General features: G+C 59.1%; 1 protein-coding gene and 1 long non-coding RNA gene across 2 annotated transcripts; one reads left to right on the top strand and one right to left on the bottom strand.

The window, feature by feature from the left end:
* Window positions 1-257: 257 nt before the first annotated feature.
* On the bottom strand, window positions 258-24,917 carry RCC2 (regulator of chromosome condensation 2). The gene is made up of 13 exons (XM_035713065.2): window positions 24,797-24,917; window positions 23,287-23,578; window positions 17,898-17,991; window positions 14,789-14,932; window positions 11,819-11,950; window positions 11,331-11,419; window positions 10,017-10,131; window positions 7,921-8,087; window positions 6,090-6,270; window positions 5,753-5,858; window positions 4,950-5,022; window positions 3,257-3,334; window positions 258-2,616 (listed from the first exon to the last, which is right to left on the bottom strand). Exons 2-13 carry the CDS (start codon window positions 23,569-23,571, stop codon window positions 2,512-2,514), a joined length of 1,569 nt encoding a protein of 522 aa, XP_035568958.1. The 5' UTR covers window positions 23,572-23,578; window positions 24,797-24,917; the 3' UTR covers window positions 258-2,511.
* LOC118353918 (uncharacterized) lies at window positions 10,121-11,337 on the top strand. Its single transcript, XR_004813579.2, has 3 exons — window positions 10,121-10,401; window positions 10,534-10,824; window positions 11,081-11,337. It is a non-coding gene; the product is annotated as an uncharacterized LOC118353918 (long non-coding RNA).
* Window positions 24,918-26,859: the final 1,942 nt, after the last annotated feature.

Raw genomic sequence — 26,859 nt, 5'->3', positions numbered from 1 at the left:
ACCTCAGTGTCGCAAACCCAACCCCCTTTCTGAGTTGGGCCCGTGAAAGAGAAGCCCCTCCTGCAGGTCACAGGTTTCAGAGGGAGTTGGAGCTCCACTCACCTTCAACCCCAGACACTGATCTGGGCTCCCCTGAAGCCCGGTTTTCCCGGGGGAGCTCGGCGTGGGCAGCAGGTGGGAGGCGCCTGCAGGGAGCTGGGAAAAATGTTTTTATGTCTTATGCTGGTTCTACTGAAAAAGAAGCACAAAAGCCAAAACAGAGTAAACAATGATGTCGTTTATTTAAAATGTTTACTCCAAGAAATATATATATAAAAAAAAGACAATTACAGCACTAAACCAGGCACCTTCAACCAAATCACAACCTCTTCTGTGTTCTCCCCTTTGCCCTGAACCCCTCTTCCAGAGCTGGAAGGGGAGTCCAGTGCCCGAAGGGTCGGCGCCAAGTACTCGCTCAGCCTGGGCCCGGGCCCCGTCTTCTCTTGGAGTGCGGGACCACCCCCCAATTCCTTGTCCTGGAGGACCTTTCCCCTTTAGGAAGTTCATTTTAAAATTCTAAGCCAAAAGGAGTGATTGTGGCAGAGAAGAGGGCCGTCTTCACGTGGGAGCCCCGTGCCTATGCTGCTCTAGTCTCCGGGCGAGGGGCCCGCCCCGACCTAGGCTGGTGGCGGGTTTCAGGCTAGTCCCCTGGAGGGTCAGTGCCCCGCGGGACCAAGGGCAGCTCCAGGGGACGAGGGGCGCGTGCGCCGAAGCCCCGTTCCAGGAAAGAGGCTTGCGTCCAGGAGAACGGATGGGATCCCTGCACGGAAGTGAGAGCCCCAGAGGGTGGCTTTGGGGGTGATTTGGACAAATCAGGTTAGTTTAGCAGAAGCTCCTCCCCTGGACTAGACACAGGACAGCAAAGACGAGTGTGGAGTCAGACTAAACCTTAGGAAGACGCGGGCCGCCCTCCTCGCGCGGCCTTGGGACCGGCCAGGACAGATCCTGTCACGTGCCTTGGAAGGCGTGACGGGGGAGGGGGGGCGGGCAGGGAAAAAAGCAACAACAACTAGATCATTTTTGGCATTTTAACATCGAGACAATGACAAGTGGTAACAACAGCAAAGCAAAGAATAAAAAAGAGACCAATATTGAACTTTCCCATCCACCCAAGTATCACACGAAGTTCTAACCCCATCTCCCCCAGAAGCACCACGGAACTAAAAAATCTATTTTAAAGCACCCAAACCAGTCCAGACCCTCTCGAAACCAAGAGCCCCAGCCAGAGCTGTCGCCTCTCCTGGGTCCTAGTGAGCGGAGGGGTCCGGGAAAGGCACCTCGTAACTCACGCAGAGCAGCGCAACGCCGGTGACGAGCTCGGGCAGAGGGCAGGTGGCGGGCATCGGGTGGCAGTCACAGATGTGCGCTGGCGCGGGGAAGGGGGCTGCTTCAGCAATCCCAACTATTTGGTACCACAGCCAAGCGATGCGACCAGAGAGCTGGGTGAGCAGAGCCGGACCCCGCGTCTCGGAACCAGGGCCCGTTCCAGCAGGATCCGGCGGGGGTACAGACAGAAGCACAGAGGTGATAAAGGCTGGTACGGAAAGGGCTGAGCCTTCCTTGCAAGGACTCCAGAATGCACTTTTTTTTTTTTTTTAAGCTGCTGGCTGATCAATCTCTAATGGCGAGTACGGGCGGGGCGGCCCCTGCTCCTCAGAGGAGCCCCAGGGCTGCCCCTGACCCAGACACATTGTCCCCATGTCTGCCCGCCCCCCAAGTCCCCAACGGGTCCACAGTCACCTGATTTTCATTTGGACTTCGTTTACAGCTAAAGTAGATAAAAATGGCTAAACACAGACCCCAGAGCCCCCACCAGGGGGGACACGACAGATTCTAGTAATGTTGCAGCCAACAGGCGGTGGGGCGTCTAAGCAGCCAGGGGGAGAAACAGAAGGCCAGCCTCAGCTGGGCTGCAAGAAGCGGGAAAGAAAGTGACCCAGATGCTCCCGAAGCAGGCGGGCGCGATTTTGGATGGAGATCCGCCACCACGACTGTCTCTGTCCGGCTGCTGCCGGTTCCCAGAAGGGACATAACCTTCTGAGTCCACGGGGACTCCTCTCCCAGGGAGCGCCCGCTCGGATCACAACGCTAGTCACGACTGGAAAGGGCTGTTCTGAGAAGTGTATTTAGGAGCAGGAAGAAAAAAGAAAAATGACTTGAAGGAGAAAAAAAAAAAAAAAAACACCTGGGTTGCTCAAAGTTTCTGCCTCTTTGTAGGAATGGTTAAGTCAACTATGAGCAAACACTTTAATTAAACATTAGGAGGGAAAAAAAAAAAACCACTTTGGAAAGCATACAGAAAAGGTAGTTGATGTTGAATCACTTATAAAACGGAACCTCAGGGAGTCTAATGAAAATGCACCTTCGGTCAACTTTTGTTTTCTTCAATTCCTTGTCCGACGTCCCGTCCCAGTGCGCGTGGAACTGACAGCTGCCGCGGGGGGTGTGGAGCCGCGGGAGGCTCCAGGGCCATCAGAGGGTCCGGGGGTTGTACTCTGGCAGTTTCTTGATCTTCTCCTTCTCGGTCTCGCTTTCGTCCCGGGCTATCACCAGAGAGTGTGCGTAGCCCATGGCCACCTGCGGGGGGAACCAGCGCTGGAGGTGCCAGGAGTGGACAACAGACCACCGGTCGGCCCAGGCAGGACCGCCGAGGCGGTGCTAGGGTCACCGTGACCCTGGACCCCGCGCCCTATGAGCTGGAGTGTCCCAGGCTGCCACCAAGCAGGGATTCAACGCTGTCAGCAGAGAGCAGCAGGGCCGTGAGGATCCTGCTGCCTGGGCCTCCCCGGACCACCCCGCCTGGTGTGAGGGCCCAGGGCCCAGCTGTGCGTCGGCAGACGAGGGCAGGCAGGGCGGGGCGCCCAGTGGACAGAGAAGCAGGGGCCTCACCCCGCTTCCCCCCCTGCCCCACAGCCTAACAGTGTGTCGTCTCAGCTGAAGGTTCGGAGCAGATGTGAGTGAGGCCTTTGTCCCCATGACAAATCCTTGGGAGCTGGACGGTGGCCAGTGTCACCTGGGTGAGAACGGCTACCGAGTCTGGCTGGCTTGCCCCGTGCTGCGCCTTCTGATGGCCGTCACCACCAACACCCCCAGTGAGACACAGCAGGGGAGCCCTGGGGAGACCAGCCTGCAGCGGGCTCACGAGCCCAGGAGCAGGGAAAGGTAGGCGCGGGCAGGCACCTCTTGGCACTGCTGCTGGCTCGGGGCCCTGGCTCACCTGCTCTGTGAAAATGCCGTCCAGTGTCTTCACCTCTTGAGCCGCGGTGGAGGACTTGGGTTTGTGGTCCCCGTAGCCCTGGCAAAGTGAAAAGAGACACAGACCCGGGGTCACAGTGGCACAGTCCGGAAAAGGGACCACTGGTGATGTGCACAGGGAGCCCGCTGCCCGTGAGCCAGAGCCGACCCTGCTGGCTTGGTGACAGCCCCGGCACGCTGGACACGAGGGCCAGGCCGAGGGCGCAGCACCTACCCGCGGAAGCGCTGCTGACACGGGACTAAGTCTCAACTCGAGGACCCTGATGCCGAACAGTCACCTGTGGGAGTTTGTGTACTTAACGGGCACCTTCTGGGGTTGTCACTGGGGACGTGACACCATCGCTAAGAACAGCGGCCGCCCAACACTCACCCTGCGGGCTGGGTCCTGAATGACTCCGGGACACCAGAGACCGCGGAGTCTGCTTGAGGACTGCCCAGAGGGCGTCGCACCGAGGGGGTGTGCACAGGGGCTTTCAGGGCTGGCACACCCTCGGCGGAAACGTAGGGCCTCCCTTCCCAGCACCATCGGTCGCCAGAGGTCACCGTGCACGTCCCCTATGAGAAGTGCCTCCTCCCAGCGCCATGCCATCGCCTCGCCCCCCAGACGCTGCCCCAAAGGCCCCCTCGTTCCCCTCTGGTTTCTAAACGGGAATTCGGAATCTCTGACCGGCCCTAGAAACACCTGCCCTTCTCCAAGAATAATCCATAAAAGCCGGGCCAGGTTCGGTGTCTTGATTTCAAGGCTCACCCAGGGCTGCCGCTGTCCAGGAGCCCTGTGGGGCCCCAAAGTGTGTGCAGGACACCGAGGACGAGGCCACCGAGGCCCAGACATGGCTCCAGGGGCCAAGGAGCCCTTTCTTCCCTCCTCTGCATCACCCCTCAGCTCCCACCCACGAAGCGAGGCGGGAAGGGAAACAGACCGCCTTCCCCGCAGGAAATAACAAAGAGGCTGAGGATCAAATCGCAACTAGAACGGGCGCACCGCCAGCCGCGTCCGCAGCCAAGCTGTTCTCGACGAAGGAATTAAAAGTTAAAGACTCATCAGGCACCGTGGGCACCAGCCCCGAAGAATCAGACGGCTGGGGAAGGCCAAGTATGTGTGAGAAATCGAGGGCCGTCGGTTCTCATCAGGCAGGCGGCGGAGGTTAGGGAAGCAGCAACACAGGCTTGGACTTACTGAGGAAAATGAGGGAGCAGCGTCCCCAGGTGACCTAGAGGCTGGCCCCGTGGGGCACCGCTCTGTGGGGCCGCAGGAGGAAACCAGGGGGACGGATGCCTGCGCACCTCCGGCCACGTGGTGCCAGCGACCCGCTGTCCCTGCTGACCTAAGCCCTCCCGGAGAGAACCGGAGAAAGCACCCCCTTCCGCCTCAGGGGCACACCGCCACCTCGGCTCACACCACCGCAGGAGATGGGATCTGAACCCTCCCTGGTTGCGTATTTACAACGTGATCAAAGGACGTTCACCACGGCCTGATGGGCACAGAATCCTCTGTGGGTCTTGCCTCCCCCTACACAGGCCCCCACCTACTGGCTCCCTGACCCCCCCACACACGGGCCCCCCACCTGCTCCCTGACCTCCCCCTACTGGCTCCCTGACCCCCCCACGGCCCCCCCACCTGCTCCCTGACCCCGCACACACAGGCCCCCACCTACCAGCTCCCCGAAGGTCGGCGACGGGCCCCAGCTGATGGTGCTCTCATCGGCGGCCACGATGATACTGCTCTTCCTGCAAACAGGGAGAGGCCGTCACAGGGCGGCCACCACGGGCACTTCCTGCAGGCGGCGTGTGACTTACTTGCATTAAGATCCAGTCTGTCCCATTAAAAACTCTCCAAGGTGCTCATTTCCCACAACACGCACAGGGGGTCCTGGGCAGGCCCCGAGGCAGCGCCAGGAACCAGAGCCCCGGACCCTCCCGCCTCGCCCCGGCCTGGTTCTAGGGCTGGGGGTAAACACATCAGGGAAAGGCGTCATCAGATCAGGATGACGGAGGACTCATTCCAAAGGGGCTAGAACACAACACACAATAATCCGGACGGGCCTGGACATTCTGGCCGACTAAAGCTGAAGCACTCCAACCCCGAGACGTTGCCCCCACCCTCCCCAGCAATCGAACTCCTCACCAAGAAGTGCTAGAGAGCTCAACAGGCGTCCTCAAAATAATCTGAGGAGCACCTGCTTCCAGCAGGTCAGGGGAACTAAAATCCTATCATCCAGCTAAAGTCATTTTAAGCTGCAAGACGGGCAGAGCCCACCGAGCCTTTGAAGAACAGAAACCTTCAGGAGAACTTTCTTCCTGCGAAGGTGAGAGGACAAGCCACCTGTTCTATCTGATGCCCTGATGGGGGCTGCTGGCGTCTCACAAGGAAGAGGCCCCCGCCCCAGTGTGTCCGCTGGGCCCAGGAAGGGCCAGGAAGGGCCCAGGCATCCTGCCCACCAGGTACGTTGCCACATACCCACAAGCCAGGCTCCGGATTCTCCAGCCACAGAGGTCCTGTACGGCCTTCGGGTACATGGTGGACTCGCGGGACGTGTTGGTGGCCCCCCAGAAGAACAGGCCACCTGGGGAGAGATAAACACGTTCCCTCTCTGACCACACATGCCAAGAACTGAATTCTCCTCTCCAGCACCATCAACAAGATGCTGCACGCTGGTGACAAGAGGAACATTCTGTCCAAAAGAACACTGGGGTTCTGGTCGGGGAACGTGGAGGACTCTGCGGCTCCCTCGCCCACCAGAGTGCTCATCTGCACACCCCCCTCCGGAGGCCCAGACGGGGGGAAAATCACTAACCCACTTCACTGACAGCAAAGGAGCAGGTGTAGCCGGCGTAGATCTGGGACGCCCCGCGCCCGGGGAAGTCGAACAGCTTCACCAGGCGAGGGACCATCTCGTCCTTCTGCTCGGCGTGGCCCAGGCGGCCATAGCCACCAAAGCCCCAGGAGAAGACGCGCTTCTGAGAGTCCAGGACCAGCTGCGGGAGGAGAAACAGTGTTGGGATGGGCTCCTGACAGGAGGGGACGGGAGGGTCACGCTGTGGTCCAGAGAACTGCTGCAGCAGCTGATGGTAAAAGGCAGAAATGCTGCAGATAGGCCGAACCTGCCCCCACCCACCCCGAGGTGCAGGAGGCGACAGGGCATTTCCTCTTCCCTCTGCTGGGGACGCTACTTTCCATCCTGAATCACGACTCAGTCACAAGTCTCCCTGGTTCCTCATCACAAGCAAGAGCAGGAGTCTCTAGAGGGCAGGTCAAGGCACTGGCTTCCCTCATCACAGTGTAGACGGAACAGCGGGAAGGCCTAGGGAAGGCCTGCCTGCCTGGGACTCTTAGGCGCCACCCCCACCACGCCCCATTCACGGGGGAACCTCCATCTGGTCACGTGGACTGAACACAACCTAAAGTGGATCTTCAGGGCACCTGCGGGGGCTCAGGCAGGTAAGCGTCAGACTCTTGATCTCAGCTCAGGTCTGGATCTCAGGGTCCGGAGTTCAAGCCCCACAGTGGGTGTGGAGCCTGCTTGGAAAACAACAACAAAAACCCTTTTCCTTCAGGACGTCTTCCAACGTTCAGCATCTGAACTGTGTGAACATACGACTCATTAAAACAACGTGACTAAGAGGCCTGCGCGGGATCCACCTCTGCTTCCCTGGGCTACACCGGACAGAAGAGAACCACAGATTTTGGACTCCAGGGGATGGAAATCTAGTTCTCGTCACTGAGCACTAAACAGGGAACATTCCAGGGAAGAAGTCACGCCTGACATTTCTCGCCAGTCAGCTGCACACCACACCAGTGTGGTGTCTGGACTCCCAGCCCAGTGCTCTTTCAACAGAAAAGCGAGCCAACCTTGACTCACAGGCATCCCCGGGCAAGGTAACTCCAAGAAGGCAACAAAGATAAAGACCCAGTACTGGTGTGCCTGCCGGGCTCAGTGGGTGCAGCACCCAACTCGACCTCAGGGTTGGGAGCCCAAGCCCCACACCAGGTATAGAGATTACTTTAAAATGGAAATCTTAATGGGGCGCCTCGGGGGCTCAGTGGTTGAGCGTCTGCCTTTGGCTCAGGTCATGATCCCAGGGTCCTGGGATAAAGTCCCACATTGGGTTCCCCTCAAGGAGCCTGCTTCTCCCTCTGCCTGTGTCTCTGTCTCTCTGTGTCTATCATGAATAAATAAAAATTTTTAAGAAAAAGAAAATCTTATTAAAAATCGAAACAACACACATACACAAAAACTGTACTGCCATCTGACCAAAGCCACCTCTAAGGAAACAGCCTTCACAGTTCACCATTCAGCACCCTGCCTGTATGGGACATTGCCTACGGACCTAGGACGAGGCCGGTGGTGCTCTGCTGGATAAAAGCCAAAATCAGAAAGTCACCACAGGATTCCTACCCCACACGCCCGTCCTTTAGTTACGTCTACAGAAGTTGCACAGACACTATTAAGGTAAACAGTAGGCCCCGCAGCGAACCGCCTGGTGCACGGCCGTGGGAGGACGGCGGGAGGTCCCGGGTCTCCAGGACCAGCCTGGCCAGAGCCAAGTGCTGGGACACCCGAGCAGACACACAGCTCTCCCCCCGGCCCCTCTGCAGGGGACAAGCGAGAAACCTTCAAGCCTTACCGTGTGGTTAGCGCCACAGGCCACATCTCGTACGACCACGTTGGGGACCGGCAAAATCTGCCCATCTTTCGTCTTCTCGATGAAGATGGCCACTCGCCGGGGGACCAGCTCACAGTCATATTCTATCCGCTGTGCCCTGGCGATGAACTTCCCGTCGGAGTTGTGTCCTGCGGGGACCAGAGCCAGCAGTCGGCAGCAGTCGGCAGCAGTCGAGAGCACGTGCCCCTGCCCCGACCCAGCCCCTCGGGGCCTCGAGTGGCACTTCTGTGGCAACACAATGCCTTCCCATCTGGGGCACACCCCAATCCAGATCAATTTTGGGGGCTGAAACCAATTATTTTTTTAAAAAAATGAACGGGGCAGGATAGGAAACACCCAAGGGCATCATCGTCTGTAATGAGGCTGCTGTTTTGTAGAAATTCTTTGTACGGGCCTCGAACATCTGGATCCGGCCGTGACACGCACGTTTCTCACTATGAACTGTGGTCAGAGTCAGAAACCACAAATTCAAAGGAATGGCCTACAGGGTACAGTCTATGCCCCACTCGGCCCCTGGATGGGCCAAGAAAGGACGGAAAAAGTTCAACACACAATCCCAAGACTAGAGTTTTTAGGACTTACTAGTAACCTAAATATATCGCTACGGGTGTTAAAATACAGTTAATGGCACATTCTCCTCTTTGCCTTGCCTGACCCAGTAAAATGCGTCATGAGAGAGAGAGAGAGAGAGAGAGAGTGGGGGCGAGCGTGCGTGCCGGGAAACACTACTCCAAGGTTACATGTCTACATTCTAACAGGGATCTCCCTGGATTTGCACAATGAGGTTCAGACGGTTTCCAAGAGAGCAGAGGAGCATGACTGACCAGACACCCCTAAAGCCAGGATCCCAAACTACCTCTAAATTAAAGTGTACCTGGGGCACCCCGGGGCCTGTACGAAGCCCCGAGTACCCGGCACAGTCATGGCTCAAGGACCGGCCTCCTCGTCACTGCCAAGGTCACGCAGTTCTCCCCAAAGGAAAATCCACCTGCTGGTCTGCAAATCCGGGGCGGCCACAGGCAGCAGGGGAGCCACACGTTTCCGGAAGTAGACTGGAAACACACTTCCGGTGTTTTGCCCGGGGTTGGGATGGCACCAGGGCCTGTGGCCATGGAAACGGTTTCTCCAACAGTCTCCGGCAACTCCCTGGCAACCGATACCGCATGTGCGTAAGGGGCTGCTCGTTCTTATTCACTTCTGACTTGAGGTATATTTAGTTTCACAAAGTCACTGTTCCCTGAAGTCTAAGGCCAGCGCGATGCTCCTTGTTCTATTTATACCCTCTTCCATCTGCCGGCTCTTAATGACGTGGGGACCCGGCAACCCAGATACGGAGGCCGCGGGGATCCGGAGTGGCTTGTGGCTGAGGCGCCAGCAGGGGGCGCCCACTCCTCACCTCCCACTCGCCAGGGGCTGGGCCGTGGGAAGGCGCCAGGAGGGGAAAAAAACACTTTGGTGTCAGATGGGAAAAGAAAATGGAGACCTTGTAAAATCAGGATCGAGAGACATCTTCCACTTTCGGAGCACTGCTCTGAGCTTTCCCTTCCTACTCGATGAGCCAGACGGGAATGTGTTTCTGGAGGAGCGCATCCTGTTCGGGGCGGCACCGGGACGGGTCCCGGTCACGGGGAGTGGGGCTTAGGTGGGCACTGGAGGGGAGTCGCCCAGACCAGGGTTTGCACAACCACCTTTACCTCGAGTGATGTTCTCGCTTCCAAGAAAGGCAAATCTTTAAATACGAAACCGAATGAAGGGGGCTTGGTTATTTCCTTACAACTTCGAAATCCTTTTCTGCATAAACGAATTCCCCTCTTAAGAAAAAAAGATTCCTTTGTCAGACAGGAGGCCGACTTACTCATTAGGGCCAGGCCATTGTAATGCTCCACAGCCGTGGGTTAGGACGCGCTGTCCCGGTAAACGGGAGATCCACTTAATGGATCAAGGCTATTATCTGCGATCAATTACCCACATCTCCAGCACGTGTGTGCAGGCCCACACTGACTTCTGGTCCCAGATATGCAGTTAGATTACAGGGCTTTTAAAAAATGTTTCCATACCCAGCTGACCATATTCAGGGCACCCAAAGGAATAGAGGTTCCCTTTGCAGTCCATTATCATACTGAATTCAGCCCCACAGGCCATTTTGGTAATTGGCTGGCCGTTGTACATTATCTGAAAAGACAAGACAGTAGACTCTCAGACATTTTTTAAAAGACTGATAAAAAGCCTCCCCCCTCCCTCCCTGCAGATCGGTGTGAAACAATGATTCGATTACAAAAGAAACTGAACGGACCCAGCATTCTGAAGGCCAAAGCCTAGAATATCCGTGAAGAAACAGCCTTGTGACCCCCTTCCCCACCTTCCCAGCAGAGTCAAACCCCAAGACGGGGCCCATGGTGCGCCCACCCCCGCATCCCTCAAGATGCCCAATGCCGTGTCCGGGTCAGTGCAAACCCCAGCTGGGACAGGGACAGAAACTTGCCCGCACGTAACCCCCAAACCTCACCCCGTCACTAGTATGTCGGCCTCAACTTGGAAAGAGCAGCTTTCTCCCTTTCTCCTTGCCCTCTGCAGATACCAGCCTAGCTAGTCTTCACTGAAGGCGTGGGCAAGAAACAGAACGGTTCAAATTCAGGAAATAAGACCGCCAAGGCCCCGAGGGACTCAGCGTGGGCTCTGGAAGCACGTGTCAGCCGGGACTTAGAAACCGTGCCACGGCGCCCCTCAGTCTGGGAGAGCCCTTGCCATCTAGCCTGCGCCCTGGGCCATGCCTGTCGCTCCCGGCCTCCTCTGCAAACGGTCACTTCCTCCTTAGAGCAAATGGCAGATGCAATGGAGACATTTCAAAACTATTTCAAACTACAGGTAAACTTGCCAACTGTCTCTTTTTCAGACCAAGAATGCGGAGTCCCTCCCCCCCCCCATCTTTAAGTCACTAATCAGATACCTGCTGGCACATGGCTGCCCTGCGTTCATGGTCACTCTCGGCACGATCCCCACCTGCCTAACTCCTGTCTGTGCACTAAGCCCCGGCAGGTGATGTCCCACAAGGCCCCAACTCAAAAGGTTTCTGCAGAGAAACACGGATCACATCTAACGTTTCTCCCTTTCTTTGGAACAGAGCAGGTTATGACAAGGCCCCTGGGAAAATTCTTTCAATGAGAAAACTGTTCTCAGGATATTTCTCGATGCTGGGCACCTAGTAAGCGTGCTTTAAAGACGACAGGACATGGATTCTGCTCTAAGAATTGAGACTGTTTCCACAAGGCATCAACTGAACTACAGGGAGCAGTGCTGGGTCTCGCCGCAGAAAATTGAGAGCGAAAGGAGAGAGAGACAAAGGCCCCAGAGCCAGGAGAGAGGAGTGGCACCTGAGCAGGGCTCGGGACAGCATCTGTCTGGTTGCCGAGGCCGAGCTGCCCCATCTTGTTCTCTCCAAACGCAAGCACGGAGCCCGTTTCTGGAAGGAAAAGACAGGATCACAAAAGGGAAAAGAACACGGAGGGTGTGGAACTCGATCTGGATCAAAGGCTCCAAGATAATAAAAACAGCTCGTGTGCCAGGAAGAGCGCCAGTGAGACCGTACCGCAAACAGAGGTGGGACGGGCAGCTCAGGGCACGGGCCCTTCAGAGCCGAGGCTGAGGACGCAGGGAGGGTCTAGGGGCCCGGCCTCTGCCTCCCGACCACCTTCTGATGCCAGCGGGTGGGGAGGCCAGCCGTGGCTCCGAGAAGCACCCACTGGGGTCTCTGGGTGCCCCTCTGATCCTGACTCAGAGCCCCAGAGACGACTCCACCCCAATGCCCAAAGTGGACCGTGCGGCCTCCTGCCCAACTCAGCAGAAGCCAGCCATTCCTTACCTGTCAACGCCAGGGTGTGGTTCCGTCCACACGCCGCAGACACAATCACTTCGTGGCTGAGACCCTCAATGAGTTTGGGGGCTTCCACCCTCTTGGTATCACCGTGTCCCAGCTGCCCCTTCTCATTTCGACCTGCAGATCAAGAGCAAAATACAGTGGGAAGGGAGAGAGCAGCCAGGACAGCGTCCCGGGAAAAGCCAACACACCTGGGTCCCCCCAGAGGGTGCCCTCCACCCTTGACAGCCGAGAACGAGAGGCAACAAGCCCTGCCCTGGCTCCCCTGTCAGTGGCCAACCTCTCGAGGTCGGCCTGAGCGGGGCCGGGTGACCAGGGGAGGATATACAGTGCCATCCCCAGAGACGTGTCTGCGGGCCATGGCCACCTACCTGCCTCACCTCTGACCTGCTTTTCTGGGACAGCGGCTGGGACCCACCCGGGAGCCCTTTCTGTAGCTCTGCTACCGGGGAGACAGAGCGCTCGGTTCGCCCCGGGTGTCCCGCACAAGCAGATGAACTCATGGAAACTCACAGTTCTCACTCCACCTGCCAGACAATTCCCTCGCTCCCTTCTCTCCAAGATGGATTTTAAGAGGGGAACTATTTTGGACACCTGCCTCACAGAGTTTAATTACTTCAGTGCCCTGGGCATCTTCCATGGACCATTTGGTTCATTTCTGCCCGTCGTTTCTTTCCTTTCACCTGCCCTGGAAACACTGCCTGCAGAGCAGCCAAGCCCACCTCCTGGGGGCGGCCCTCCACAAGACCCTCAGCTACGGGACCCCCAGGGGTGGACCACAAGCCCTTCCTGCCAACGGGGCCGCGCAGGCTGTGAGCTGGGGAGGCAGGAAGGCCCGAGGAGGCCGGCCTCTGCCAGAACCCTCCACAAGGCACAGGCCCTCTGGCTGCACAGCAGACATGGGGATCCCGGTGGGCCGGGAGGAGCCCCCACACTTCCCCTGCTTTCCAACTCCAGCTACCACAGTTCCCAAACCAAACAGCTCTGCAGCCTCACAGGTCCCCTGGCCAAGAGAAGAACCACATGGTGGTAACCAAACAAATCTGGGAGATTTCATGGGGCCAAAGAGTCAGGGCACTGAGGGGTCGGGGGTGAGCAGTTCACGCCCTCCCCTGACAACAAACTTCTGACCTTTCTTCAGGAGAAACACGGAGGACAGAGACACAAAGAGCAGGGCCAAGCATCCCGAGACCTGAGGAAGGAAGGGAACTGCCAGCTGCGAGAACTGTCCTCCAGCCCACACGGATTCCAGCCCTCTGGCAGGAGCGGCACACACCGGCTTCCGCCGGGAGCGAGCCGTCTGGGTTCACCGGCAAAAGCAGGCTGCACCGGGCGAGTGTTGGGCATGGTCTCTCGGCCCCTCGAGAGGCCCGAGTGGCTCTAACAGGTGCAGACCCCTCAAGAGCAACGTGCACCGATGCTCCTAGATTCCAGACGACACCCCTTGCCATTTCACGCAGCTAACTGTGGAATGGTGATGTCCCCATGGGCATGTCCCCCCCACCCCCCACCATAGCACCAAGTCCACTCACAGGGACACGAGTCCTCACTCTGGGGCCAGGCAGGGCGCATGGCCTCCAGCTCCCCTCTCTGCCCACAGTGTCCGCACAGGGCATGTTTTCAGAAGCACCACGTAAGGGAAATTCAGTAAAGAGATCAGAAGGAAGAGATGTCAAGTTCGGAGCTGTGACGCTGCCGTGTTCAGTGCTGGGACACCACGGGGAGGGGCGCCCCGGGAGGAGCCCGGACCCCTGCACTGATCGGGGGAAACGACAGCCGTGGCAATGTCAGCGAGTCATCAAGAGACGACAAAGTTTAAATGTGGGCCAGACACACTTGTTAGCTCTTTTTTTTTTTTTTTCCAACAGAATTACAAAATTAGCAGAGTGCAGCAAAGACAACAGATGTTAATATATTTGGACTTTGGTACAGCAGCTCATGAAATTGCAAAAAACGGTTCAAACAGACTGAAATAAAAAAGCAGTCATATGGGCTAAAAGCTAGCCAAAGGACCAGAAACAAAGGGCGGGGACGACTGCCAACATACCCAGCTGGAGGAAGAGTCCAGGAGCTACGAGAGGGCGCGGGGCTAACCTGAGCCTCGGTCAGCACCTCGATCAACAATCTGGAAGAGGGAACGGGCAGCAGTGCGTGCAGCCCCGCGGAGGGGCCTCAGGCCAAGGCCACCACCGCCAGGGACCCGGGCGAGGGGCTCCAGCGGCAGGAAAGCAACTCAACTCAGAAAAAAGTAAACTCAGCTGTCGGGAAGTCTAATCATAGGCACCGAGCAACCAAACCTGCAGGCGGGCGGGATCCCCGGAAACAGAGGGACAGGAGCACGGAGATGCAGTGGCCGATGCCATGACGTGGCCGGCGGCATTTACAGCGGCAAGAACACAGGTCTCACGTCAATGCTGTGCCACAAAGCAAGGGGGGGTACTGTCTGCCCAGGGGACGGCGTGTCTAAAATAGAAATTCAATTCTAGGCACCTCAAGATCAGAAAGATCCAGATTCAGTCAGAACGTTCAGGGAAAGGTTGCTTAAAAGAGACACTTCAGGGGCGCCTGGGTGGCTCAGTCACTTTGGCTCAGGTCATGATCCCGGGATCCTGGGATGGATCCCAGTGTGTGTGTGTGTGGGGGGGGGGTTGGGAGCTCCAGGGGGAGGAGCCTGCTTCTCCCTCTGCCCCTCCCCCCGCTCATGTGCATACATGTTCTCTAATAAATAAATAAAATCTTCCCAAAAGTGGAGAGAATTCAAAGAGTCCAGTGTATGTACGAGCAAAGGGGAGGGGAGGAAAAGGATGCGCTTGTGGGGAACAGACGAGACCGGCTGGAAATCAAGGAGAAGAATCCAGGCTGCAAAGGGCCGCCCCTCCAGGAAGCCAGAGGAGGAAGTCAGCCCCACGGGGGCCACCTCCATGAGTCACCCAGTCCCGCCAGGCCCGGACTTACCCCAGCTCCACAGCTTCCCTTCCGTGGTGATGAGGAGGCTGTGGGCAGCACAGGATCCCGAGACCACCGTCCGCACCCGGACCCCCGACAGGCAGCCATATCTATGGGGCCCCCACAAATTCTGACCGAGGTTGCGGTAGGCAGCTGCAGAGGGAAGAGTGCAAATCAAACACCCAGTGATTGAGGGGCCGGCCGTGAGGGGTCCGCTCTCCCAGGACACGGGAGCCCCGGGGAACTGCAGCAGCCTGGCATCGGGAGGCTGCCCCAGGAGAAAGGAGCCCGCCCGGCAACTGGGGTTGCTTCACCTCTACCTCTGGCCCCAGCCCTCCCTCAGGGACCTCAAACCCCTGGCTACTGAGCACACCCACATGCAAGTGGCCAAAGAGGCAGGGTGCTCTCCCTCTTATTGGGAGCCCAACCCAGGAAAGCTGGCAGTGGACCCATTATCTCCTTCCCCGTCCTCCTGGCTTCCTACACCCCTTCTCACATTCCCCTCCCTGCCCTCCACCCACCTTGGCCTCGCCCCTGCAGCCAGAGGATCCCGAGGAGAGGAGTCTGAGTGTCTCCACCCTCCTCTGAACAACCTGCCCTCCTTGCACATCCACCAGGCCCTGGGGTGGGGGGTGGGGGTGGGGAGGCAGTTGACACCCCTCCCCTGCCACACCGTTTCCTTCTTAATCAGGGGCCCTGCTGTCATGGTCAGGTCACGGCCCCATGCCTTTGCCATGTATTCCCTCCCACAGAAGGCCCCTCCCTGTCACCTGCTTGTTCTTCAAAGCTCATGTCAAGCACCGCCAACCTCTGGGAAGCCCTCCAGGCCCACATCCCCCTTCAGCTCATTGTTCCCCTCACACCCTGAGGCTGACCACAGCACTCAGCCTCCTGAACACAGGTGCCTTCCAGACCCTACCAACCCGAGGGCCTCGCCAATGCCTGGCACCCAGGAAGCACTTCGAACACTGGAGGGCCTGTGGGTCGGAAGAACACAGCTGCGTCCTTCAAAACCCTCTCCCCTCTGCTCAGGGACAGAGCATGGCCAATTTTTTTGCTTCGTATTTTCAACCTGGGGCTCTCAACAGAGACACAAGCCACGTTTCTAGGCCCGTGGGGATCACTGTGAAATGCTAGCCACTGCCACGTCCACCTCGTCTGGTCAATCTGGATGCGGGAGCTGATTAAGAGGCTGCCGGTGACCCAGCTCCAGGGGTAAAGCAGGGGGAACTGCTGGAGGCCAGTCCTGCTTGCGCCCCCCCCCCAGCAGAGGGCACCAGGGGTGTCGTCACTGGGCTGCGGGGCCACCCTGGCACCAGCAGCCCGGAGCTGCTCCACTCGAAAGTGTACCCCAACGTTGAAGACGACCCAACAACTCCTTGCCAAAGAGAAGACCAAAACTGACGGCCTTTGCAGCTTCTGTCCAAGTCTTCATTGTGAAGGCGACACAATCGGTGGCATCACTGATGCTGGTCATCTCTGGGAACAGCACATGGTGCTGTGGCGAAGTGGACCTGACTCGGGTGGCCAGATGCCCCGGGCTCGCCAAAGCCTCTTCCCTAAGGCAGCGCCAGGAGGATCAATCAATGCCCAGGACACCGGGAGCCCGAGGGGCGGACCTGTCCCCGCCGGTGCCGCCACCACCGAGGAAGCCGGTCAGAGTGATCCTCAAATTCAGTGGCCGGCAGCAGTCCCAACTCCCACCAGGCCGGTGGTCAGGGCAAGGAGCACGGGTCACCGTGTCAGGCTGTCCACCAAGCAGGCGTCATGCTGATTCCACGCGAGCCGTGGCAGTAGGACAAATCCCCCTCCTTTTCCTGTAGTCTCTTGGCAAGGTCACGGAGGGCCAAAAGTCACTTTAAAAATCCTTACAAAGAACCTTTTTTAATTGCATAAAAAAAAAAAAAAACCTTCATTTGTGGGGAGACCAATCAGGGAAGCCAGGGTCGGAGAGGGAGAAGACAAAAAGGCCCTCTGAAAACGCGCCCAGAAGGCCTCCAACCAGGGCGTGTAAGTGGATCTTAAACCACAAGATGGTTTTCCTTCCTCCTGTTCCTTCACGGGTGGGGGGAGCCTGGCCCAGCCTGGCGGTGCCACCCACCCTCCATCCGCAGGCGACAGCTCGAGCTCCGCCACTTGCTCTCCTCGGGAATGGACTCCCCCACGCTGGGCCCGAGCGTGCGTAACTGGGACGGGCCCACTGGACCAGCAGCTGGGGAATCGAGGCGGCAGGTGCACAGGGCTGCCAGGGAGCCTGCGGCCATCGCAGCCGCCGGGAGGGGCTTCCAGGACACCAGCCCCGGGGGCCGAGCGCTCAGCCGGCTCCAGCTCGGCGGGACCCCAGGAGCTGCCGAACTCCTGCCGCATTCATGGAATAAGAGGATCCTCTGCCCGTCCTGAGGCACCAGGGAGTGTCAGTGTGCAAATATTTGTTCGCTGGGCAATGTTGGAAAGTACTTTGGGAATCTTTCCAAATGAAATCAAGAAGCCATAAAATGTGGCGACGTGCCAGCTTCTCTTCTCTTGGATGGGCTGGTATCCTCCTGAGGAAAGATACCGATTCTCTAAAAGCCACTGGAAACCAAAAGCGACTTCTCGGGACTTCTCTCCGCACCCCCCACTCCACTCGCTGTTACTTGCTCCCACCGACCAGTTCCTGCCACAATCTGGCCGCTTGCAAAGAGCCGTGGACTCTTCTGTAACGTCTAACAAGTTGGACCTGTGACATGTGACAAATATCTCAGACATTCGGACATCACACAGGAGGAGCCTCTTTGTTTTCGTGAAAGTAACTGACGGGAGGACGGTGGGAGGAAGGTGTCTGTGTTATCTGTGGTGACTGCTTACGCTTTTCCCATTTAATCCTAAACGGAACCTGGATTTTTCAAACACAGACTGGTGAAGCGAGAAACTGGCACAGGAACCAGGGTTCAAGTCCTGCCCCGTCACTACGGGGGCTGTGTAGCCTCGGGCAAGTTGCTTGGCCTCTCTGAACACTTCTGTCGAGGCAGAGGTTACCTACCTGGTGGGGGCTGGCCGGAACCACACGGACACCTAGCACACAGGAAGCACCCGACAAACAGTAGCTTCGTACGGTTTTAGAAACCGGGTCTCATACCTTGCTGTTTAGGCACTTCTTTTCGACCAATCAAGTCCCAGTTGGTTGCCCCAAAAATCAAAAGCTGCCCTTTGCACTTAGACCCTTCAAGTTTCTACAGAGACAGAAAGAGAGAAAGGATTAGCTTGCAATGTTGTTTCCAGCTTTCGTGGTCTGTCCCATGACAGCCAGAAACAAAAGAAAAATCGTCATTCACGCCCTCCCCTGCGGCTTGCACCGCGAGGCCAGAGGTGGGCACCCCCTCATCACCCCCTCATCAGCGTGCATGATCCCAAACCTGCCCAGAGCAGCTCGTTTGTTAGGCCCAGGCTCATCTTTATTCATGGATTTCTCTTGAAGATATCTTGGAGAACACTGACAATATCGGCCAGCCAGCGTTGCCCTCCACCCTGCGCGCTGCCTACGGAGGGGTGTGCGAGCGGCCTGGCGCGGCACACGAGGTGGCACACGGGGAGCATTACTACGGCTGACCTCGGGGCCGGTCTGCCTTGCCCACGGCCAACACAGTGCCGCACACGGCTCCAAGCCTCGGGAGCCCTGCGTCACCTGTGATTCTGGACCATCCCTCCGTGTGCTGCCCGTGGGGACGTCACCAGAGCGCCGGTGACACGGTGGAGCCCGGCTGCGGTGGGGCCGGGGCCTGGGAGGGAGAGGCTGTGTTCCCTGCCCCAGGGCCCCAGGACCCCAGAGTCCAGACCCTCAGCCTCCCAACGCAGAGGCACCCTCGTCAACGGGAGCATGCACCCCTCAGAACAGCCACCGTCCCACGGGGTAGCACACATTGGAATATTCTCAGCAGTTGATTGTATTTCTGAAATGCCCAAACACACTTGTTAAAGTCAACCATCAGGCAGAGACTCACTCCTGACCCAGGGACCCAGTTCCTGCGGGATGGGGAAGCGGGGGGGGGGGGGGGGGGGGGGGGGACACTTCCCTCTCTGCCTTCATCCTTTACCTCACCACCCCAGGACACTGAGAACGGCTTCCTGCTGTTTACAGAACTGTTCTTGGAAGGCCTGGTGAAAAAAAGCCACCCGGCCTCAGTCATGCTAACCTCCAGGAGGTGCCTGCCCTGGTGGGATGCTCGGCAACACGGGGCATGCGTTTTCAAGAGGAACACATCTTCATGGGGACGCTGCATGACCCAAGCCCAAGGCCACGGGCACCCCACGGGACAGGCCCATCACGCTCGCCCATGTTTACGTGGCTGGAGGAAGACGGTCCACCTACAGGGCACGGCTGCAGGCAGCGTGCAGAGGGAGCGAACAGCCAGGGTGGAGAACTTCTCCATGCTTCAATTATTTAGAGAACGACCTTAATCGGAGGGCAGTCCCACCCCACAGCACCCACAGACTCGGATTACTTGAATGGGAGCCTAGTTTCCCTCGGTTATCTCCCCTTCTTTGTTCAGCTGGCGAGCCTGGCTGGAACATTCTACAGATCGACAACAGAGGAGGACCAGCGGCCGGCGGTTTCTGTCAGGCTCCCCAAGGAAGGAGCGGCCCTGGGTCTCTGCCCATGTCAGCAGCCGGCCCTCCGGGGGCGACGTGACCACTGAACCACAACCCCGAGGGGCACCTGCTAGAGCCGCGGCTCGCAGGTGGCCCCCGCAGGCCCACCACGGGCCCACCACTCCAGTGCACCGTCAGAACCTCCACAATGGTCCCGGGCAGGAGCGGGTTTCCTCTGTGACCCAGAGGTGCCAGCGACAGCGCAAGGGAGCAAGGGCCTGTGGACACTGGCTCCTCAAGCCAGCTGAGCGCTTCTACACAGCTCCAACCTTAGTGCTACAAGGCTTGGGGAAAGCCTCCGCCAGTGGAGTCTACTCCAGTCCCCGTGGTCAGATTCCTCCAAAGAGACTGTTCTCTTTCTCAGGTTTTCATGTCCTGGGCCTTACGTCCTCACACATCAGATGCAAGTAACTGGCTGGACTTCATTGCTGTTCTCTGCACCGTCGTTTGCCATAAGGCACCTACTTTATTTCTCCCTAATGTAATTCTTCCCTCTACCTTCTAGGAAATAAAAAATTCAAGTAAGGGACGGAACTCCTGATACCCTTTAAATCACAGCCCATGTCCCTCTTGGCCACAGATCTGAGCTGGCCCGTCGGGTGGGAAAGACCCCGAGTCTGCTGGGCTCCCCCCAGAGGAACCCCAGGGATGGCTGTCAGGGCCGAGGGCCAGAAGCTGAGTGACCCTTGGAGGTATAATCCAGCCTTCCCTGATTGGGCCAAGAGATTGCTTTTTGTGAGTAAGGACCATGTGGCAGCGGAGCCGGTCCAATAGTCTCCCCAATAGGATGCGTGAATTTCATTACACCTGCTGCCTCCCGACAGCCCGGTCACAGAAGTGGGGCCGAGATGAATGGCCGCTGCAGAAAAATGCACTGAGCTTCTTCAATCAACAAAATGGGGTTTCTGGTTCAAAGCGATTTTTGAATTATTGCCCAAGTGCAAGGAGCATGTTTATGAGGCTGAGAGTCCACCTTTTAACATATATCCTCTTAGAAAACCACTATCCTTGGCAGAGGGGAGGCCGTTCAGAGACCGGCCAGCAACGACAAACTCCCGAAGGGGATATCAACTGGAACAGACATCAAACTCGCTTTTCGGTGGTATTCGTTTGGCCCTTGCAGATGGGACACACTTGTCTCAGGGTCCACAAGACCTGAGCGCCCCAACACTGAAGAAACCATGAAGACCGGATGGCTGGCCACACTCCCGTTTCCCAGGACTCGGCCAAGGCGGCCTGTGTGACCTACAGGGTCCTGGAGCTCACGCGTCATCCACCCTAGACCATCATAAAATGCTCACCTGACAGCACTACACGTTAAGCCTGGGAGAGAGCACTTCCTAAGACCGAAATCCTCAGAATGTTTTCCAGAAACACACACCTTAACTCAGGGCAACCTTGCCCCTCAACCATCTATGGGTTCCCCTTTCACAAGCCCGACTCCTGCGGCTTCAAGTTCCAGACAACCCCTGGCAGCTGCTATCACACACACTCACACACACACACACACACACACACACACACACACCAGGGGAGGTCCCCAATCGTGGTGAGGTTTGCAAAATTCTCCCTCAAAAAGCTTCTCCGGAAACAAGCTGGGGACAGCTGGTGGTGGCCTGGGGCAGGACTGATGCTTCCCTAAGAAGGCAGGAACCTGGGCCAGGCAGGAGACCCACCCGAGACCGAGGCCTATGGGGAGCAGAGGGGCAGCACGGGCCTGGCCTTGACCCTGGACCAAACTCCAAAGATGCTAGTAAGAACCTAAACTTGGGATGCGCACCTTCCATGAGACATCGGAACGCTCCGTCTCCTGATGTACTGAGTTGTCCAAGGGAAAACCGCTCAACTGCTTCAGAGGCCTCCCTGTTTTTTAATGGGGTGGGGGAAGGTACGTACGGATTTGTCTACATGTAGCAAGGATGTAGGAGATACGTGATCCATTAACACAAAGCAAGCGTGAACCTGCAAGGCTCGGCTGTGTCTGCTTCTGGGGGCAGAAATCTCTTGGTGAGACTAAGAAAACGCCCTTTCCATCAGACAGGCCAGCCGGGGTCCCTCTGAACACTCTCTCTGGGACTATGTTCTGGGTGAACTTTTAGCGTGGGATTAAGGAGCTCTCCTTTCACTTTGGGACAAGAAAATGCATGGCTCTGATGGGCTGGCGAGGGCCCTGCAGCTGAGGGGGGCTCCCGCACACACAACCCACCAGAGGCAGAGCCCCGCTGGCCGTTCTGGTCTGGGACTGGAAGGCCAACCGGCTAGGGGCCCGCACAGAGACGTCCATCTGTCAAAGAAAAACCGTTCCTGTGCTCCAGTTTCTCAGACTGGCAGGGACACGGTCCTGGTCTCAGACCCTAGGTCGAGACATTTCAGTGACAGGGGCTCTCCTCCCCACTGTGATGTGCAGACTCCTCCGGACGGGAGGGCAGTTATAAAGCATTTCACGTGAACACCCTGCACAGGGGTGAGGGACATCGGCAGAAAACACGCAGCCCATGTGGAAATCTACTGCGATGGGCTGTTGGGACAGGCCCTGCAACGCTGTGCCTCGGTTTCCTCATCTGCAAAGCAGACGAAGACATACATTCTTTTTGACCATTTAAACTGAGCACCTCTGGGGGTGAAGAGCCCCGGCACTGCTAGTTCTCACACCCCCTTTGCGGGGGGGGGGGGGAGGAAGCACGGACAGAAATAGGCTTCTCCAACGTCTACACCCTGAGTGCAAGTTCCTCCTCTGCCGGGGCTAGCTGTGATCCGGTCCAAGCCGGGATCCTCTGCTCAACAGAGGTGCAGAGGACGGCGGACCGCGGGCTGCGACCTCTGGCCCTGCGGGGCTCTGCAGGCCCCCGGAGCTGCCACGGTCATGACCCCACGGAGGATGCGCGGGCCCAAGGCGAAGCAGCGAACTGAAGCCCGTTGGGTGTGTGTGTGTGTGTGTGTGTGTGTGTGTGTGTGCGCGCGCGCGGGGAGGGGGGGCACCGGGAGATGCTTCTTCCCGGGGGTGCAGCCCGCGCGCGCCGAACAAAGCCCCAAGCCGGGTCTCAGCCCCGGGGGCTTCCCGGCCTCGGCCGCGGCGGGGAGGGCCCCCTCGGAGCATGCGCCCTGGCACCCGCCCCGGCGCCCCCGCCCCCGCTCCCCGGCGGCGCGAGACGGCGCAGGGCCGCACGGGGCATGCGCGGCGGCCGCCAGGCCCCGCCCCCCCGGAGCGCCGGAGCCGAGGCGGCGGGAACCTCAAAGCCCCGGCGCGAACCGCCGCTCCCCGCAGCGCCCCGGCGGCCGCCAACCGGCGGAGCGGCGGCCGCGGGGGCGGGGGCGGGGCGCGGGCTGGGGGCGCCGGGGGCCGCCGGGGCGTCGCCGCCGCAGCCCGCACCCCGCACCCCGCGCGCGCGTCCCCTCCTCCGGCCCGAGACAACTTGCAAAAGTCTCCCTTCCCGGGGCGGGCGGGGGAGGGGAGGGAGGGGAGGGGAGGGGAGGGGAGGGGAGGGGAGTGGGAGGGAGGAGGGAGGCGGCTCGCGCGGCGCCGGGGGCGGGGCCTTGACCCCCTCGCGCGGGCGGGCTCCGGCCGCCCCTCCCCCGGCGGGGCCCGGGGCGCGCGCCCCAACGGCCGGCGGCCAAGCAGGCGGGTAGGCCTCGCCCGCGCCCCGCGCCCCGCGCCCCGCGCCCCGCGCCCCGCGCCCCGCGCCCCGCGCCCGCGCCCCTCGCCCCGCGCCCCGCGCCCCGCGCCCGCCCCCGGCCCGCGCCCTTTTGTTGTGCGGCGGCGGCGGCGGCGGCGATGATTCAGCCCGCGGCCTGGTGGCGCCCGCCCCGCCGCCCCCGGCAGGACGCGCCGTGCCGCGCCGCGGCCCCCCCGACCCCCGGCGCCCCGGGCCCGCGCTCACCACGCGCTCCTTGGTGTGCTCGGGCTCCGTGATGACCACGGCCGCGCCGCCCGCCTTGGCCGCCGCCGGCCGCGCCGCGCGCTTGCCCCCGCCGGGGGCCCCGTCGAGCTCCAGGCCGTCCTCGTCGCCGCTGCTGCCGCCGCCGCTGCTGCTGCTGCAGCGCTCGGGCCGCTCGCGCTTCCTGCCGGCCGGGCCGCCGCGCTTCCTGGGCCCCGCGCGGGCCGTGCCGTTGCCCGAGCTCGGCTCCTCCCAGGCCGCCGCCGCCGCCGCCTTCTTCCTGGGCATGGTCGCGCTGGAGGAGACACGGGGCAGCGGCGCACAATGGACGGGTTATAAACTGCGCGGGGGGAGGGGAGCCGCCGAGCCACCGGCCTCCACTTCCTCCCCTGCCCTCCCCGAAGTGGCGGCCGCGGGGTGGGCGGAGAGGGGGCGAGCCGGGAGGAAGCCGCGCCTCCCCCGGGGAATCCCGCACGGGAGCCCGGGTCCCCCGGCCGCAAGAGCAGGGGGAGGGGGAAAAAAAAAAAAAAAAAGAAGAAGAAAAAAAAAAGAAAAGGAGACACCCCCCCGCCCCCCCGTGGCACCGGCACCGGCACCACGTCTCCCCCGGCCCATCCTCAAGTTAGGTTTGCCTACGTCGCATCCCCGTTGCAGCCCGGTCCCTCCCCCTCCCCCCACCCCCCCCCCCAAAAAAAGTAAAGGGAAAGAAAAAGGAGCCTCCGATGGCCCAGGTGTCAATTAGAGGAGAGGCTGCGGGACACTCCGGGGACCCCCCGCGCGCCCCCGCCCCGCCCCCGGCCGCCCCACCTGCTGCTTTTGTCCGCCGCCCCCCGCCCCCCGCCCGCCGCCCCCCTCCCCGCCCCGCCCCGCCTCCGAGTCCGCGCCGGCCGCGGGCTTCCGACCTCGGGGCGGGCCGGCCCCCAGCCCCAGACACCTGCTCGCACACACGCGAAAAGGAAAACTTTAATTAAAGCCGCCCCAGTCCGCCGGCCCCGCGCCCCGGCCGCCAGGCGCCCCGCTCCGCCGCCACTTCCCCGGGCTCCCCTGCGCTCTCGCCCTGCGTCGGATCGCTTTTTTTTTTTTTTTTTTTTTATTGATTTTGAACAATGGGATCTCTGTCTGTCTCCGATTAAACCACGTGGATCCGCCTTCCTTCCCCCTGTTTTTTTTTTTTTTATTCATTCAATCCCCCAACTCCCCCCCCCAACCCCGTCTCCTCCTTCCCTCCTTCCTAAGGTTTTTTTTTTTTTTTTTTACCTTTTCTCCTACCCAAAAAAAAAAAGAGGGGTTTAAAAGAAGACAAAACAAAAAAAAAAAAAGCAACTTTCCCCAGATCCCGCGAACTGCACATTGTCGGTTTTTGATGTTTCGGTCCCTACCTGGCTGGAGTGAGGAGAAACCGGGAGAGAAAACGGAAGAGGAGCAACTAAGAGAGGAACCGGAGGGCCCCCGCGCGCCTCCCCGCCCGCCGCGCCCCCGCCCCGGGCCGCGACCCGGGCTCCAGCCCACTCACCAGATACACTTAAAATGTAAATACGAGCTTCCAGAACAAATGCTACAACACAAAACAGAAACACATGTGCTGCCGGGCGGCAAGCGAGCGCGCGGCGGAGCGGGCGGCGCGGGGCCCGGGGAGCGCGCGCCCCCTGCCGGCCGGCGGACCCCGCGGCGGCCCGGCCCCGCCCCCGCCCGCGGCCACGCCCCCGGCCACGCCCCCCGCCCCGAGGCCACGCCCCCGCCCGCGCCCCCGGGCCGGCCGGCCCATCCGAGCCCGCCCCGGGCGCCACGCGGCCACCCTCGGGCGCCCCGGGCCCGCGCCTCCCTCGGGCCCCGCGAGTCCCGCGCGCCACGGGGTTCTTTGGGGTTAAGGAGAACATTAGATTGCTCCCCCCCACCCCCGCCCCGGGCATGTCTAGACAGGTCACCTGAGGACACTCGCTGGAAAATAGTTACTTTGCTCACGCATCCGCCGACCGGGGACGTGCCCTAATTGAGCGATTGGAATGAACGATGAATACAGTTTGAATGATTTTTTTTTTTTTTTTTCCTCTCGTGCGGAGGGAAGCCGCTCTTTATCTGCACCGACCGAGGATGTAGTGTCGGCCCCAGGATGCAGCAAGGTGCTGCTGCTACTCTCCCCGCCCCCCTGCCCCCCCCTCCCCCCCCCGCCCTCCTCCACTGGTAGACTTGCAGCAAGAGATTGCCTGTGTTCCTGTGTTGGGGACTGGCTAGCGATGAATACGCAGGCCAAGGATGCATTCAGAAGCTGGTTCTGGTGGAAAGTTCTCGTAAATAGTGCCTGGGCGCCCCCCCCCTGGCCCCGTACCTGCGAGACACACAGCGCTTAGGTGCTGGCGGTTCAAAGCCAGAGGGTGAGATTCCTGTCTTGGTGAAACACACTGTCTGACGGGAGACAGATCATTAAACAAGTAGTCACAGGTGCGATAGGTGATGGGGTTCAGGACGCACCACCTCAAAACACGGCACCATGGTGTAGGGATATTGTAAGCTGAAGGCGTTTTGAGAAAGGCTGCAGAAGCTGGAAGGTCACTGATAACTCCCTTGCCCCCACCTACACCCCTTCACTCCCAACCCTTCTTCCCCTAGAACAGGTCATAAAACCCTCAGGTAAGGGGCACCTGGGGGGCTCAGTGGTTGAGCATCTACTTCGGCTCAGATCATGATCCCGAGGTCCTGGGATCAAGTTCCACATCGGGCTCCCCAAGGGGAGCCTGCTTCTCCCTCTGCCTATATCTCTGCCTCTCTCTCTCTCTCTCTCTGTCTTTCATGAGTAATATAAAATCTTAAAAAAAAAAACAAAAAACAAAAACCCTCGGGTAAGAGATGCCCTCCTCATCCCAGGAGGAAGGGCACATCCTCTCCAAAAACAAAGGAACAACCAGAATTCTTCTAATACAGGACCCTTCCTAAGTGTCCCCAGTCTCCTACACCTACCTCTTACTCTTTGACCTTCACTTGTCCTCCAGCACCATCCACTCTCCATCAAAAGTGACAGAAAAATGCCTGGGTCTGTTTATTTTGGTCTTCATCGCCTTATGAGGGCTCCCGTGCCACATAAAACTTCTATTAAAATAAACTCGTATGCTTTTCTCCTGTTAATCGTTGTCAGCATGATTTTGCAGACCCAGCCAGGAACCCTAAAGAGGGTCGAGGAAAGCTTTCTCCTCTCCTACACAGGTGTAGCAAAGTCATCCCCGTGTCGGACCTTTGCGGCAAGGGGAGCTCATCCTGTTCTGGGTTCAGGGAAAGCCTCTCCTCCTTTGGACAGTTAAACCGAGTGACTTTCAGCATGGGTAAGACCCACGAGATGAACAGCGATAAGACTCTAACAGGGCACGTGGAGGAAGAGTAAACACAAAAGCCCGGGAACCTTGAGAGAGACATGCCATGTGGAGGAGAAGCATCCCATGGGGCATGTGGAAAAGAGCAGTGTGGCTGGAGCCGGGATGTAGCAAGAGCTAGATCACGTAGCACCTAGTGAACCATATAAAGGATTGATTTTTCTTAGAAGGTCTGTTTACTCATCCTGGGAGGTGGATGACTTACTGGTCTTCC

This window comes from Canis lupus, chromosome 2 (assembly GCF_003254725.2).
Source record: "Canis lupus dingo isolate Sandy chromosome 2, ASM325472v2, whole genome shotgun sequence".
In the NCBI taxonomy this organism is placed as follows: Eukaryota; Metazoa; Chordata; class Mammalia; order Carnivora; family Canidae; genus Canis; species Canis lupus.
The sequence above is the reverse complement of the archived record's forward strand: the minus strand, read 5'-3'. Positions and strand labels throughout refer to the sequence as shown.